This window comes from Mixophyes fleayi, chromosome 7 (genome assembly GCF_038048845.1).
Source record: "Mixophyes fleayi isolate aMixFle1 chromosome 7, aMixFle1.hap1, whole genome shotgun sequence".
Classification (NCBI taxonomy): domain Eukaryota; kingdom Metazoa; phylum Chordata; class Amphibia; order Anura; family Limnodynastidae; genus Mixophyes; species Mixophyes fleayi.
In genome coordinates, this window is record NC_134408.1 from 98,826,597 (window position 1) to 98,843,250 (window position 16,654).

The following is a 16,654-nucleotide window of genomic DNA, read 5'->3' on the forward strand; positions in this document are numbered from 1 at the left end:
GCTTTAGATGCGTTTTGCTTGAAAGTTATAATTAGTATAGTCAGGTAAACTGTATTCAGCTATGTTTTTATCTAACCACTAGGGGACACTGTTCTATTATAGTCTATGGTTACTCCATTTTATTTTTCAACCAAGCAAGCCACTTATAGCGCTCAGTCAGGTTGCACCAACTCTGGTGGTGCAGCTGATCATAGGCATGGCTAACACACTCAATGTTGTCATGGCTTTTAGAAACTCAGCGGTTTGGTATCAAAGTGCCTAATGATGCCAAATATGTGGGCAACTTTGTTTCATCCCTGTTTTTATGAACTGAAGCATTTTATTTACCTTGCATTGGGGATATGGTCTACATCATTAGCGAAATTAGCAACATGTATGTCCTTAGCAGACAATAACCCTACCAAACAGACCATTGGCGAAGCTTGAAGTGTTTGCACTGATAGCACATTTATCATAGTAGTCAATTATTTCTATATTTGATCTCTTATGCCAAGTTAACACACAGCTTGACAAACGCCAGTGTGAACATTCTCTGTGGTTCATAAGCTCAGTTCTTTAATATTGGAAATAAATAGTAATTTTATGGACTTAAATCAAATATCACATTGACTTTATCTGGAGGTTAAGAATGCTTAATAATAAACAAAAGAAATATAGAGGTATGTGGGTTAGCAAGTTCATATTACATACCGAGCAGTTATGTTTGTTACTTTAACGTTTATTAATAATTACAGTTTTAAGTTATTTCTATATCTAGGATAATGTATTGGTATGTATAGTTTTGTAAAAGAGCATATATCTTCTAGTATATAACAATGGTTAGGCATTGTATGATGCAGAGTGGAGGTAACAACAAACTCAGCATTCAAGACTCTATATAGATTTATGGTTAGTGGTTATTATAATCTGAAAGTTTTAACCATAGCACAACCTTTTAGGTGGCTTAGCTAAAAGTACTTGCAATCATTTATTTAATTAAAAGGATAAACTGAATTCCACGGAGTATACCTTTTTTCTTATTTTTTTTCATTTCAAACACAAGATATGCTAATTATTCCCCTATGACATGTGCAATAATATCACTAAGCGACAGTAATTTCTCAGTATTATACAAGGACTCTTATGTAAAGCTCAATATATTACATTTGTTATTAATAATGAAAGCCTTTGATTTTTCTTACTATTACATAAAAAAGATATGCTAACAAATAGCTTCTTCATGTATATTTGGATTTTGTTTACCAACAACATATTTCTGTGCTCTTTAAATAGGTCTCTTTGTTTGCAATTTCCATCCACTAAATATACAGCCTTAACAAAATGTCAAGTGGGTGCTCCTTGAATTCTGGAAACGATTCAGTTCTCCAGCAAAGTGCTAAAGATTTTTTTTCTGTTCAATGACTAATAACTGCCATTGTCCCCAATTTAATTAGATTGTATAAAGAGGTAAGGTGTAAATTAATTCTGAGTAAAGCTAGGTACACACTACAGAAAATTTCTCTGGAGGTAGTATCTTTAATAATTTTACCAACAACTGAAATCCCGCATCAGCATGCCGAATCACGTGTACACACTTACACTATTTACCTTCAGATCTCTGCTCTTCATCTGTCATAACCGGCGGCTGAAAAGATTGTGACTCTGTAAACTCTGCCTACACTGCTGCTTGTGAGTGCGTACACACTGCAGAATTTGCCTGACAACATTCCATCGTTTATAGAGATTTTAAGTCCAGTTATAAAATCAAAATCAAGCGATATGATGTGCTTTGGTGCTATAAAACATGATCATGGAAGCATACACACTAACGCGATATCGGACCCAACAGTTGTTTATCGCGTGATTGGCACAATAATCTGGTGAAAATCCTGTAGTTTGTACCTAGCTTAATACAGTGGTTATAATATGTTTGGATTTTTTTCAAAGTCCTTTGATAGTGTCCCAAATAAGAGTCTGGGAGACTCCAGAATTTTGGGCAGTGTTCTCAGGCTACTCTTCCTGATTTTGCTTTTAATTCCTTTAATGTCACTTTGGTCACGATTACATCATTTTGCTGTAGAGGGTCGGGCCATGATAACATAAATCTCGGCACACCCTCGCACTTGAATTAAGACCTCCCCTACTGGAATTCCAGGAGGGGAGCTCCCAAAAGTAGGGATATATGTTCTAAGTTTAGGAGTAAAAGTACATTGGTTGGTTACTGGCTTAAGTATAGAAAACATAGGGATAATGGAAGATTATCCAATGTGGTTACAGTTATTACTAAGTTACCACATTTTTTTTTACTTTTTATTTATTTTGAATGGACAAGATATAACAGAAATAAGGCAAGTCATTAAAAGCAAGCTTACAAGGGCCAAATTAATTGACTACAACAACAATTGTGACTTTGTATAGAATAAAATAATATGCTATATTAATATATAATTAAGTTATCTGACATGGGTAACTATCATGAAACATAAACAAATAGAATATAACATAATTATTTAATATTAAGTACTAGCACCTGTTTTTATTAATGACCTGAAAGTTGGCCTACGGAGTATGGTGCCCAAATTTGCAGCTGACAGTAAAATAATATAGCTCAATAAACACAGAAGAGGGGAGTATGCAAAACGATAAGGACAAATTGTATAGATAAAAGTTGGAAGCGCCATCCTCATGGGGATGGTGTAAGTGATTGAAACTTTAGTGAACAACGAAGATATCTATGATACAGACCATTGGTTCCTAAAATTTTTCAGTTCATGCCCCCTTAGGGTCTCCATAATTTTTTCAAGGCACCCCAACAAAATCCAAAATAATTACTGAGAAGTCCAGTTTTATAAGTAACATTGTCAAAATAACGTAATAAGTATTTAGGGCAGGACAGAAATACTTATTAAGTTGTTTGCACAAATAATGCACATAAATCTAAGGGAAAAGAATATATTTTATACATTTTTTTCAATTATATTTTTGTCAAAGAACAGTTTACAGCACTCATTAACAGGAATAAGATCAAACAAAATAAAACAACACTATGTACAAAAATCATCATAATGTGCCCTTTCACCATTACACTGCGCCCCTTTACGCTCACACTGCTCTTTCACCATCACACTTCGCCTCTTTATGCTCACACTGCGCCCCTGCACGCTCACACTGCTCTTTCACCATCACACTTCACCTCTTTACGCTCACACTGCGCCCCTGCACGCTCACACTGCGCCCCTTCACGCTCGCACTGCGCCCCTTCATGCTCACACTGCGCCCCTTCACGCTCACACTGCGCCCCTTCACGCTCACACTGCACCCCTTCACGCTCACACTGGGCCCCTTCACGCTCACACTGCGCCCCTTCACGCTGACACTGCGCCCCGTCACCACTACACTGCGCCCCATCACCACTATACTGTACCCCTTCACGCTCAAACTACAGCCCTTCACGCTCACACTGCACCCCTTCACCATTACACTGCGCCCTCCTTCTTTCTTTTCCCCACCATTGCTGTTTCCTATCACTATTATCCCTCTGTTCCTTTATTTACCCTACTTTGCCTTCTTTCTTATTTTTCTTCTGTCTTCTTTCTTAAAGCTCCTCTCTACACAGCTCCTCACTGAATATGTCGGGCATGATGACATCAGAAACAAGTATAATGTTATAATCATGGTCAGTAGTGCATACTAATAGTAGGAATGGCTGCACTGGTTCAGTCCCAAATTATTTTCACCCCATTGTGACCAAACTCTGGGGCCTTAGTTTTCACTACTACCCTTCATATTGCTGCTAGAGGCCTTGCTACAAAAGCAGCATCAGAAACCCAGTCCAGACAACAAGTATTTAATTCCAAGTATTTCCATAAAATGACTAATAACAAATCTATCAAAAGTAGAATCACCTTGCTGACTTTCTTTTGCAGCACTGGTGGTAACATTAATTGTTGATAGAATTGCTGCTGCAAAGATTGCACATGTTTACTGTACCTAGGTTTCACTACACATGATGTTTAAAGAATTGTCTGATTTGTTAAAACCTCGTTTTTCAACACACATTAAGGTTCTAAATCCATTTCAGCACTTACTAACTTGAGAATAGCAGCAGACATTACAAAAGTAATTTGTAAACAAAGAGCAAAATGTGACCTGGTCAACAGATCTACTCTCTGGTTTCTTGGAGTTTCGATTGTAATTCAGGACATTGCTAAGTTTTTTATTCTTGGTATTTTGTGGTTATTTATTGCCTTTAAAATAAGTTACTGGCTAAAACTGGACGTTCTAGTATTGTTCAGCATAATGTCCAATTCCAATATAGGAATGATTCATAAAGATTGTCCTTTCACAATATTATAGAAGTAAAATGGTAGAGCATCCAAGTTTTAACTTTCACTGTTCATTACAATCATTTTGCTAATTTTAATCTTATTTTATTATGTTTTGAATAAAAGCTATATTTTATTTCATTGTCATCTATTATGATTACATTTGATTTGGGAATTCTAGTGCACCTTATAAATTAACTCCTAGTCTTTCCTTTTTCTATCCAGAATCAGTTAATGGTAGCACCCCTCTTTTATATTTCTACAGAACATTCTGTGAATAAAACATTAGAGGGAATTTCCCACAACGGTGCGATAGAAAAATCTCTTTCCCTTTAAAACTGGACCTTCTAATAAGAAATTAAAGATCAGATTTTTTTTCCTAAAATAAATAATAAACACAAATGTATTTGTGTTGTGTGCAGCAAAGTAAATGTAAAATTACTGTCTGTGTTTATGTTATATCTCTGGAGTAGGACGTTTCTGTTGGGAGTGGTGAGTTTATTTACACTCAACAAGCAGCCATGATTGGTCCTTTATGCTCCTTTCACATGCTAATCAGAATGCCTTGTTTGTCACATATGACTCTGAAATAGTCAGTTCGTCTTTGGAAATTCTATCTATTCCCTGGGCTGTGTCATGATCTGAATAAACAACAGGCAAAATATTGACTCAAAGAATTGCCATTGTATATGATTTTGCGATTGAATTGCCATTGTATATGATTTTTTTATATTCCTGTACATTACACCATGCACAATAAATGTATTCTAACAAAAAACAAAAGTCTGTCACACGGACAAATGGAATTCCTGTGTGGCATTTCTGTAAATTTGTAAATATCTGAAACACAAAACCACTCTACAATATTTGTTTTTAGCTATGATTTTGGTTATGAAAATCCATGTACTATCTCTCTTTTAAATTATCACTGACTATATTTTTCTGTTGCTTAAAGTCATTTAATCAAACACTGTTAATCAGTTTATTTTGCAACCTGAACTTATAACTTAAAAAATAGTTTGAGCTGTCCTAGCTGTCCACTTGTGTGTTAAGCAATATTGGAGGTAGCTTTATCTCATCTAAAGCCTTTTATGTTTATTGACCCTGACACGAGTACAGCAAGGAGTAAGGAAAACAGGTACTCTAGATGGGTGGTCTTGACGCTCATGCTTATATGTTTGATATTACACATGGAAGCAGAGCTGGATAAAACATGTGGAATTCACAACAGCCTACAAAATGTTTTCACATTTTTACCCTCTGTGAAACTTCAGAGTGAGTCCAAAATAAAGAGGCATTCAATATAAAGAATAAACAGTTGTCATAAGTCTATCTTGGCATTACAACTTAAACAGGATCGATTAATATAGAACTATTTACTTAAGTGCTAATTCCACACAAATCTTCCACACTGTAGCAGACTTATGCAACGATATTGTGTTGGTTGGCTCGCAGAATCATGTGAAAGTAAGACATCAGGTCAAACTGAAATATTCCACAAAATTTCCAGTTTGTTTTCAGTTTGGGTGGAAGTATCCTTTTATTTATATTAATATTATTATTATTATTATTATTATTATTATTATTATTATTATTATTATTATCTTTGACTTATAAGGTGCCACAAAGGGTCCGCAGCGCCGTACATTACAAATACAGAAAACAGAACAAAGACACAATATGATACAAAAATATATATAAACACAGGTGACAGGGTAAAGCAGATTAAATCTGGGACAGATAGTGAAAGGGATGGTAGAATCAGAGAAGAAGGCCAAAGCTTAAGAAAACAGGGAAAACAGGGCTAGCGATCAGGCCAAGAGGTACAGAGGGTTGAGAAACAGTAGAAGGAGCACACAAGGAAAGAGGGCCCTGCTCATGATATGGCACTTACATTATATAGCACTTACATTTTATGCAGCTCTTTATAGAGAACATTTAATAACTCACATTAGTCCCTTCCCCAGTGTAGATTACAATCTATATTCCCTACCACACTGATCTACACTAAGGAGTGTGAGAGGAAACCAGGGCACCTGGAGGAAACCCATACAAACACAAGGAGAATACAAACTCTACGTAGATAATGCCCTGGTCAGTATCAAACTTATGGCCCCAGCTCTGGAAGACAGCAATGTTAAGCATTGTAATGTTTGGGATTTGATAAATGGCCTAGTAGATATGATTATTGGATAACGGGGAGACCATGAGTGTGGCACCTACAGTTTATTGGTAAGGAATGCATAATCATGTCCTGCAGACTCACAAATCCAAAGGCTGAATATAATGCAATGGCACAAAAAGCACTAAGGAAAGAGCTCTAGGAGTCTATTGAATTCACTTAATTTGAAGTGACTTAAAAGTACACAGGCAATGTTGCTGGAGAAAGGGCAGTTGTATGTTAGGTTGTAATGGAAGATGAAGTAATAGCAGAAAGAGAGAGGTGGTGATTCCATTTTATAGGACATTGATGAGACCTTATCTAGAATACTAATTGCATATTTGGTGGCCAAATCTTGAAGAACATAAATTAGAAATATTGTAAAGAAGGACTGAAATTGTGTACCACAAAACTTACCAGAAAAGACTAAAGGACCTCATTAACTATAGTTTGAGTCAGATAAGGGAGAGGTGGATTATCATTCTAATATATCATGAGTTTTAACAAGTTATAGGAGGTAAGATTTATATAGAGGAAAAGAAGTATTAAAATAAGAGTACATACACTGAAGCTGGTTTAATGGAAAATTTGAGGAAAATTATGTCCCCAAAAGGGTAATACATAGAATAGCCTTCCAATAGAGGTAGGAGAGGTTAATAAGGTAGGTTAATTTAAATATGGTAGGTACATACAGTATCCTAATGCTATAAAAAAAAAAAAAGCTAAGGCCCTAATATAGTAAAGGTTTTTAGGAATAAAAAAATGGTTAGGCTAGGTGGACCAAATGGTTCTTACCTGTTTCTATAATTTTCATAGAAAATGTTTTTTTTATTTTTTAAACTCTTTATTTATAAAGGAAACAGATGGTGACTGTTTCAATAAACAATGGTGAACAGACAGTTGAATCCTCACATTTTTCTGTAACAGAATTGAGAGGGGATGGAAAAAAGCAGGAGGGAGAGGAAGGCGGGGGGGGGGGGGGCAGGTACATGGCAAGAATGAGTAAAGAAGAAACACAAAAAAACAAGGTAGTGCTGGGAGAAATAGGCTAGGTACACACTACAGAAATTTTCTCCTGGTGTGTTCTCTACAACCACTGGTAAAAAAAAAATGCATGCCGATTCATGTGTACAGACTAAACACGTTTTACAGGATTTATCTTCAGATTTGTGCTCTTCATTTGTCATAATCATCGGCTGAAAAGATCATGACTCAGTAAAATCTATGGAGATCATGATCGTGAGTGCATACACACTGCAGAATTGGAACAACAATTCCATTGCTGAATGATATTTTCAGTTCAGTTTGAAAATCAAATGAAATGATACAATGAGCTTTGGAATGTCAATCGCTCATCTTTGCAGTGTCAACACTACTGTAATATCGTGCAGAATAGTCGTTTATCTGGTTTTCCCGATAATCGTCTGAAATCCCTGTAGTGTGTACCCAGGCATAGAAGTCCAAAAAAAATCAGGATCCTATAGATTGTAAGCTTTCGAGCAGGGTTCTCTTACCTCTCTGTATTTATTACCCAGTATTGTCTTATTAATGTTTGTTCCCAATCGTAAAGCGCTACGGAATTTGCTGGTGCTATATAAATAAATGTTGATGATGATGTTGATGATTAGCAATCTAACCTCACATATTCCAAGGTTATTCCCTCCTGCTGTGTGTGCAAGCCAGCACTACAAAGAACGAATAACACCAGGTGTAATGCAGACCTGACTGGACAGATCAGGGGCCCAACTCTTGTGAAAGCTTGGAAAAGGGGTCAGGGTAGGATAGAGGAGCAGAGGGCGACCTCCAGTCCTGGGATCTGCGAACAGAAGCAAGCCACATTGATTATAGAAAGTGTCCAGCTATATTCTGCTGTCTGTTGGATTGTGTCTGTATGGCAGGAAGGGTTGCACTGAGATAGCAGACAGTACCTGGATTGTTCGAGTCCCGCACCGGGTGTGGGAATTCGGCACATCACTGCCTGCAGGAGTTGGAAATCCCTTAGTGTGGAAGAATGAGAGGCCGTCAGGGAGAGGGAAGGCTTGTCCTTCCTTTTGCATAGAGGGGAATCCGTTTGGGGTGTCCAGAACAACAAAAGTCTGTGGCTGTTTGAAGCAGAGGTGTAACTGTCTAGAGGGGCCACAATCTCAGCTTCGGGCAGAAATTCAGCCAGCACTCTATAGTAGGAATCCAGTGGACCCCGGAGAGTGAATCAGGCACGCTAGAAAGTGAAACTTAGCGTGGGGTACCCTGATTACTGCAGAACTGGCAAGTGAAGGATGGAGTAGCGGAGTTAAGCAACCGAACTGGCCTGGGTCCACCCATAGAATTTTTTTTTAATTTGTGCATTTGATATCTGATTTTAAAATGTATATTGTTTTGTTCAATGGCATTTTGCTTCTAATTCTGCCAAAGCCTTGGTTTAAATAATATTTAATAGTGCGGTTTCCTCTGCGGTTTATTTATAGAGCACCACTGATTCTGCAGTGCTGTACAGAGAACTCACTCACATCAGTCAGCCCCATTGGGGCTTACAGTTTAAATTCCCTAACAGACACACACACACACACACAGATTAGGGTCAACTTGTTAGCAGCCAATTAACCTACCAGTATGTTTTTGGAGTGTGAGAGGAAACCGGAGCACCCGGAGGAAACTCACACTAACACAGGGAGAACATACAAACACCTCACATATAAGGTCATGGTCGGGAATCAAACTCATGACCCCAGTGCTGTAAGGCAGAAGTGCTAACCACTTAGCCACCATGCTGCCCATAGCTATAATAGCTCTTAGCATTACTAATGTCGGCTTTTACTTCCCACATTGAATTTTTTTTTTATTTCTTAAAAACTTAGGAAAAGTACCTTTTTAAGCATTATTTTTCTTAGTTGTCCTTCTACAAATCATTATCTAATTTGAATCTCTCTGGAGGGCAGACCATATGGCTGCCAGAAACACACAGACTAACAGCTCTCAGTATGTCAGGTGAAGGCAGAGGGGGAGAAGGTGAGGGAGGATTTTATAGTGCTCAGAGCAGACAGAGCTCAGGGGTGTTCCTAAGTCCCTAAATTATGTGCCACATGACTAGTTGCCATGGTAGCCATATGACTTTTGACAATTGTGCACATTAATAACAGCCTATAAAAATGGTAATTATTATTATAGTAATTTTTTCTCATGGCACTGCTGCTAGTGGATTTCTACATTGTTTTTAGAGTGTTAAAATTGAATGTTAAAAATATTAAAAAAGTAACCAACAATTCTCTTTTTGCAGATTTCCCTGGAAAAGATCTCGGCCCACGTTTAGGTCTGAGGATGTCTAGTTCTCTCGAAAGTCTTCAGACTGCAGTGGCAGAGGTCAAGAAAAATGAGCTTCCATTCTATAGACCCAGACCACATATGGTCCGTGGCAGGGGCTGTAATGAAAGCTTTCGGGCTGCAATTGATAAGTCTTACGATGCACCAGACACAGAGGAAGGTACATGAGCCATTATTTATGCGTAATACATAGTGTATAGTATGTTATACACTTCTTGGCTGCTGTTAATAACAATTTATGCTGTTATAAAAAGATGAAGGGCCTAATTCATTAAGGAAAGTAAAGCAAAAAAAGGAGTAACTTTGCACCTTGGCAAAACCATGTTGCATTGGAGGAGGGAGGTAAATTTAAAATGTTGGGACAGATTTAAAGTTGGGGTAAGGCATGTGCTAGATTAAGTTTTAATTCCAGTGTAAAAATGAAGCTCTGCTACGTGAAAAAAACAGCCAATTGTTAACTTATGTGCAAAATAATAAACTCATTTGCACCCCTAGCATTGTAAAGTGGTTTGTCCCCGAGCAAATTTACTCCTTTTGCCTTAGTTTCCATAGTGAATCAGGCCAGAAGCATTCTTCTGAAACCCTAAGAACTCCTAAAATATTTACTTAGTGTACATTTTTTTTTAGAGCACCAGAGCCACCCAAACTGTTTAAGTTTCCATTAATCAATGCAATCTCATTCAGTAGTATTTTATGCACAGCTGCCAACATATTGTACAAAAAAATAATATATATGCTTTAAAATAAAATTCACAAATGTGAAAAATTCTTTTCAGTTTAAATTTAAAGTAAAAACATTTATAGTCAAAATTAGCAAAACATTAGTGGGGACTCTACCATATACAGAATTTCCAGGTGCTATCAAAATACTGTATCAATACTCAACAGTCCTAAAAAAAAAATAATAAGTTATATTAATAAGTGACCGGCAATGCTTAATATTATTATTGAATTAAAACAATTAAGGTATGTCAATAAACTGTAATAGTCCATGTAAATAAGGCTAATATTTATTAGAATTCCTCATAGCATGCAAAATTAACAGTATCTCATAATGCACAAGGGGATCTAATAGTTCGATGTAGCTTTAGTGCTATTGAGTGTTATAATATTACATGGAAGTTGTGTTTAACACAAAAGCACACTGTGTTTTGAGTCCCTTACTGTTCAGGGAGAACTTTGAGGGAGGTAGTATAGATTCCAGGTGATGCGGCACTTAAGGACTTAAGACAAATTGTAGTAAAAAGGGTGTATTTAATCTATTACAAAGTTTCAGTATAGTAGTTTCCTCATACTCAATACATATAGTGCACAGCATAATTAACATAACTTACACCTGCTGCAATGTGAAATGAGCTGACTGTTTGCTCTGCTATCCTAGCATGCATTGCAAAGGAATAACACTCCCACTAGATCAAAACTGCCAATGAATAAACAACGCAGAGCAACATTGTCATAAAGGGCGTAGCTAACAAGCGTCACCATGACAACCGGAATTGTAAACATGCAAAAAAACACAAATATTTTAAATCAAATGTATTTAACCAGCATCTATTTACCCACTGATCGCTGGATAACCATCTAAAGTGCTATAACCATTTAAAACTACACAAAATTAAAAAATTTAAAAAGCAAAGGAAAATGCTGAAAATGTTGATATACAAATGGCAAAGCCACACATTATACAAAATATCAGTGTGACTTACCAATAACTGCATGTATATATAAGCTATATTTAGTGAAGAGACCTCTTACTGTTATTAATACATGTATTAACCATTAATACTACCAAAAACAGTTGCAAGCTGGATTTCTATATATAATGATACTGTATAAATACATCATCTATTATTTGCATAATCATATCTAAATAAAGCAGCTATAAACTACTAACCATACATCATATATTCTGATGAATGCATGTCCATGGGAGACCACCAAGGCTCAAATAAAAGAGCCTGGGAAGTCTCACAGGGAGCATGCATCCAGATCTACAAGAAACAATTAAGAGGGAGATTCTCATTAAGCCCATATGGAGCCACTGTATTCAAGCGATGTATCCAAGTAGATTCCAATTGCATTAATCTATTATCTCTATATCCACCTCTAAGCAATGGTGGAACATGGTCATTAATCTTATACCGGAGCATAGCCATATTGTGTCTAGCATTCAAAAAATGTCTAGCAACTGGTTGTTCACTGTTAAGTTTTTCTATGGCCATTCTTATAGCTGATCTATGAAGAGCCATCCTTTCCTTGAATTGCAGAGATGTTTTGCCCACATAGTAAAGGCCACATGGGCACATGATGATATACACTATGTATGTACTGGTGCAGCATAGCATAAAATTAATTTTGTATTCTTTGCCTGAATGAGGATGTTTAAAGGTATTTCCTGTCTCCATATACCGGCATGTTATGCAGTTTGGACACGTAAAGCAACCTATGCGTACTTTTGTTAATCTATCAATAATTTCAGATGATTTGATGTTTGTAACATCTGTGTGCATTACTAGGTCTTTGATGTTTCGCCCCCGTTTATAACAGGGCATAATTGAGACTTCTCTTAGCGATGACAGTTCTGGATCCGTTTAAATTATTGGCCACAAAGACTTGACTGTTTTAACTGTGCTTGGGCTTTTTGTGTTATAACACGGTACCCACGATAATTTACTAACCGATTTTGCCTGTATCTTATTCAAAAGTGTATCAGGTTTTGGAATCTTCAAAACTTTTGCTTTCATTTTATCTAATAGCTTTTTAGAATATCCCCGTTTGAGAAATTTTTGAATCATCAAATCCATCTCTATTTGAGTATCCTCCATTGAACTTGTGATGTGATGAACTCGCAACATCTGTGAATAGGGTAAACCCTGTTTAAGGGCTATAGGATGGTGACTATTAACAATATAATGTTTCTATCTGTAGATTTATGGTATATAGTGGTGGCTACCTTGTGTCCTTGTTTTCTTATTGTGATATCGAAAAAGTGAATCTCCTGCAAGTCATATTCCTAGGTAAATTTGATGGTGGAGTCAGAGTTATTGATAGCTTTAAAGAGGTCTTTAAATGTGTTGTTGCTGCCGGGCCATATTATGAAGAGGTCGTCTATATCCAGAGTGTAGAAAAAAATCTGTGTCGAAATTTCAGCCTCAGAGAAAAACATTTTCTCTCTTGTTGAAACATAAAAATATTTGCATCACATGGTGCCACATTAGAACCCATTGCACAGCCTGTGCATTGTAAATTAAATTGACCATCAAATTAAAAGAAATTTCTAGTTAGTGTTAGTTCTAATAATTGCATGAAAAAAATCAATATGTGGACCTGTGTATATTGGATTATTTGATATAAAGTCTCTTACTGCTGCAAGTCCATCTATATGAGGAATGCTGGTGTATAAGCTACATACATCTCCAGTGCAAAGCAAGCTGTCTGTAGGTAGCAGTGGAAAATCTTGCAATTTCAATAAAAATGAGGTTGTATCTCTGATATGTCTGCTCCTTTTGTATACATGGTTTCAAAAAAGTGATCCAAAAATGTGGCAATCGGTTGATATAAAGACCCGCGGGCTGAGATAATAGGCCTGCCTGGCGGCTCCTTGTCATTTGTATGTGTCTTCGGAACTGTATATAACACTGGTATAATCGGGAACTTCTGCATCAGTGCATCACAGGTAGACTTAGAGATTGTTTAACTGTTGGTGGCTTCTATAATAAGTAAATTCAATTCCTTTTGGTACATATTGGAAGGATCACTGGCTAACTTTAGATATGTAGTGACATCATTCTATTGACGGTATACTTCTGATTTATATTTCATGGTATCCTGTATGACAGTAGCGCCTCCTTTGTAAGCGGGGCAGATAATAATGTTGGTATTTTTATTAAGATCTTTCAGTGCACTAGCCTCACCCTTAGAGAGATTTGACCATCTGTGTACTTTAGATGTCTCATTATTCACTGAATTTTCTAAAAGTCTTAATGATGGAACCTCGTGACTTCTCAATATCAGCTTGTAAGCCAGAATTGATGTTTTTTTATCTTTATTAAAGTACTACTTCAATTGTAACTGACGATTAAGCTTCATAATGTCAATCTTACAACTTAGTTGACTTTGTACATTAGTGGGAACAAACGATAACTCACGGTTAAGCACTGTTGTCTCTGCTTGAGTGATCTTATGTGAGGAGAGATTGAATATTAGGTTCTCTGTATGTTGTAATTCCTTTTTGACCTCCCTCTTCTACTGACCGCCCCTTCTGGTGGGTTTAATCTTGGACCTCCTAGTTGTGCCCTTGTAGTCCCCCCTAAAGGGGGTCTCTTATTTGGTAACTTGGATTTATTGCCAGAATTGCCACCATCACTGTCACTGATTGAAGAAGAATATTGTGTATTAGAATATGTTGCTTGACGACACTGCCCCCCTCTAGTAACTCTAGGGGTTCTGAATTGACTATTTATTGATTGATCAGTTCAAGTGAGCCACTGATTATACACTTTTTGTTCTGTATAATCTCTATTTACTTAATGAAATTTATCCTTTTGAAAGGAAATGAGTTCTTTTCTATATACCTCAATCTGATCTTGTAATTTTTTAACCAATCTTTTTTGGTGTCAAGTTGCAAACTTGTTATGTGTTGAACCTCAAATGATTTGATTTTTTCCTTAATTGCTACCATTTCTCTCTTTGACTCCTCCACCACCAATAGTATTAAATCCAAAGAACATTTATTTAAGATGGCCACCTACCGTCTGCAAAATTCCATGTTATATCGACCAATAGTTGGAATATTTTTTATTCTAAACCCTCTGGGTATTTTCTTTCCTCGATGATAATCAGATAAATGGACACCGTGCTTGTAACAGTCAATTGCACGTTTCTTGAGCTTTGGTAACTCCCCATATATTTCTGCTCCTCCACTAGTTAGAAAATTCTCTTTAAATAAGATATTTTCAGCCTCTATATCAGAAAAGCTCAGAATTTCTCGAATTGGTAGATTAATACCCATTGGGATACCATCAATTGAACATGCAGTATCAGCCATATTGCAAACAATCCAGATCTCAGTTTAAAAACAAAATAAAGTGACCAATGCAAATACCTTAACCAGCAGAAAGATATTGTCAATTATGAAACAAAATTTCAAGGTGCCTCAGCATTCTTTTCATACCACCATATATGTAAAAGATTATATAGTATCCAGGTGCTTGGCACTCATAAATAGCAACATGTGTACATTACCCTGTTGCCTTCCTCTGTACTTCACTTATATTTATACATATAATGTGACAGAATGGACTGGCTATGCTACCATGTCTGTTGGTGCTGGAAACCTGCTGGGCTTACTTTGCCACCGTTCCCTTTCTTTATCCCAAATGCGCACTCTAACCGCAGTAGGAGGGGCTTAAGCTGCTGCCACCACTGGACTCCTTCATGGCATCCAGAACAGCATTCCTTCTGGGTAACTGTCGCTACTAGTGTACCCCCTTAAAGGTGCCCCTGGGCTGTTACCCCTGAGATATTCCTATAGATCAGGGTTGATGTGGATGGATCCCCCCTGGTCTATTGCACTGGCCAGAGCTGCTGGATAGTGGGCAGAATGGTGGTACTGGAAAGCTGGGTCCAAACCTCAGAACAGCCGGAAACGGTTTAGAGTTGGGTCTAATCTGTAGGTCACAGGAAATTACAGCATGGAATATGTTGTCAAGCAGGTCTTGAAGCAAGTGATGCTTATTTAGTTCAAGTGCCCTGATAAGGACAGTTCACACTAGTTTACAGTACCAGTGATCAAAAGGTCAGAAAAAACAATAATGATATATTTCAGTACAAACCAGTATTGTTTTATTCAGTTTTGGACACAGCTTAGCAGGGGATAAGTCAGCCCCCTGAACTGTTTGCTGGCCCCAAGAAGTCTGAGTTATTTTTAGTATCCGGATGCAATATGTTTCCCCAAACATGCATTTAAATCATCATCATCATCTATTTATATAGTGCCACTAATTCTGCAGCGCTGTACAGAGAACTCACTCACATCAGTCCCTGCCCCACTGGAACTTACAGTTAGAAATAGTCCTACACAGCAGTGGCAGAAAAGAAAAGTGGTGCAAGATGGAATTGTCCTTGGGCCCTCCCACCCACCCTTATGTTAGATATTACGAAGGACATGTACAGTTTAACAAACCAAGCACTTCAGCGACAAGGACTGCCAAGTTTGTGGCTAATTTGCTTGGTACCACCAGGTTGATATGTGTGAGCAAAACAGGGAATAAGATGGAATTCACCCAGCTGTAATGCTCTTACAATATTGGTGGTGTTAGCAGAAATCACATATCCTGAGGAAAGTCCAAGCGGGATAAGCCATGTTGCAATGACATCTTAGTTTTTCAAACAGGTGTCAGCGGTATGCCTCTTAGTGAAGCCGGTGAGACACAGTGTAGCCTGCCTCTGCAAAATCTGGCATTGTTTGGTAGATGCCGCTGCTTTTCCTTCTGCTGAAGGCGATTCCCTACCCAGTGGGCTGTCACAATCATATAATCTTTAGTTTGCTCAGTTCCGCTTGTCCCCATATTTGTGGCTAAGTGTACAGTTAGTGAAATGGCATTTTGTAGCCCAATAATTACATTATTTCTAACCTTCTGGTACAGGTGAGGAATTGCTTGTCTAGTAAAATGGTGTTGAGATGGAATTTATTAATGGGGACTCAGGACATCAATTAACTGTCTAAAACCAGCTGCATTTATTGTGGATATAGGACGCAGATCTGATGCTAGCATAGTCACCATAGTGCCTGTGATCCGCTGTGACACTGAGTGACAGCTGTCATACTTGCCTCCCCTTGCAAAGTATTGTTTAACAGTCAATTGTTGTA

At 37.3% G+C, this 16,654-nt stretch overlaps 1 protein-coding gene across 4 annotated transcripts in view; it reads left to right on the forward strand.

The window, feature by feature from the left end:
• Positions 1 to 16,654, forward strand: part of PARD3B (par-3 family cell polarity regulator beta) — a 1,062,783-nt gene that overhangs the window by 499,387 nt on the left and 546,742 nt on the right. For all 4 annotated transcript variants that reach the window (XM_075180190.1, XM_075180191.1, XM_075180192.1 and 1 more), the window contains exon 17: positions 9,740 to 9,943. In XM_075180190.1, coding sequence (XP_075036291.1) covers positions 9,740 to 9,943 — 204 coding nt within the window. The remainder of the gene's footprint in view (positions 1 to 9,739; positions 9,944 to 16,654) is intronic.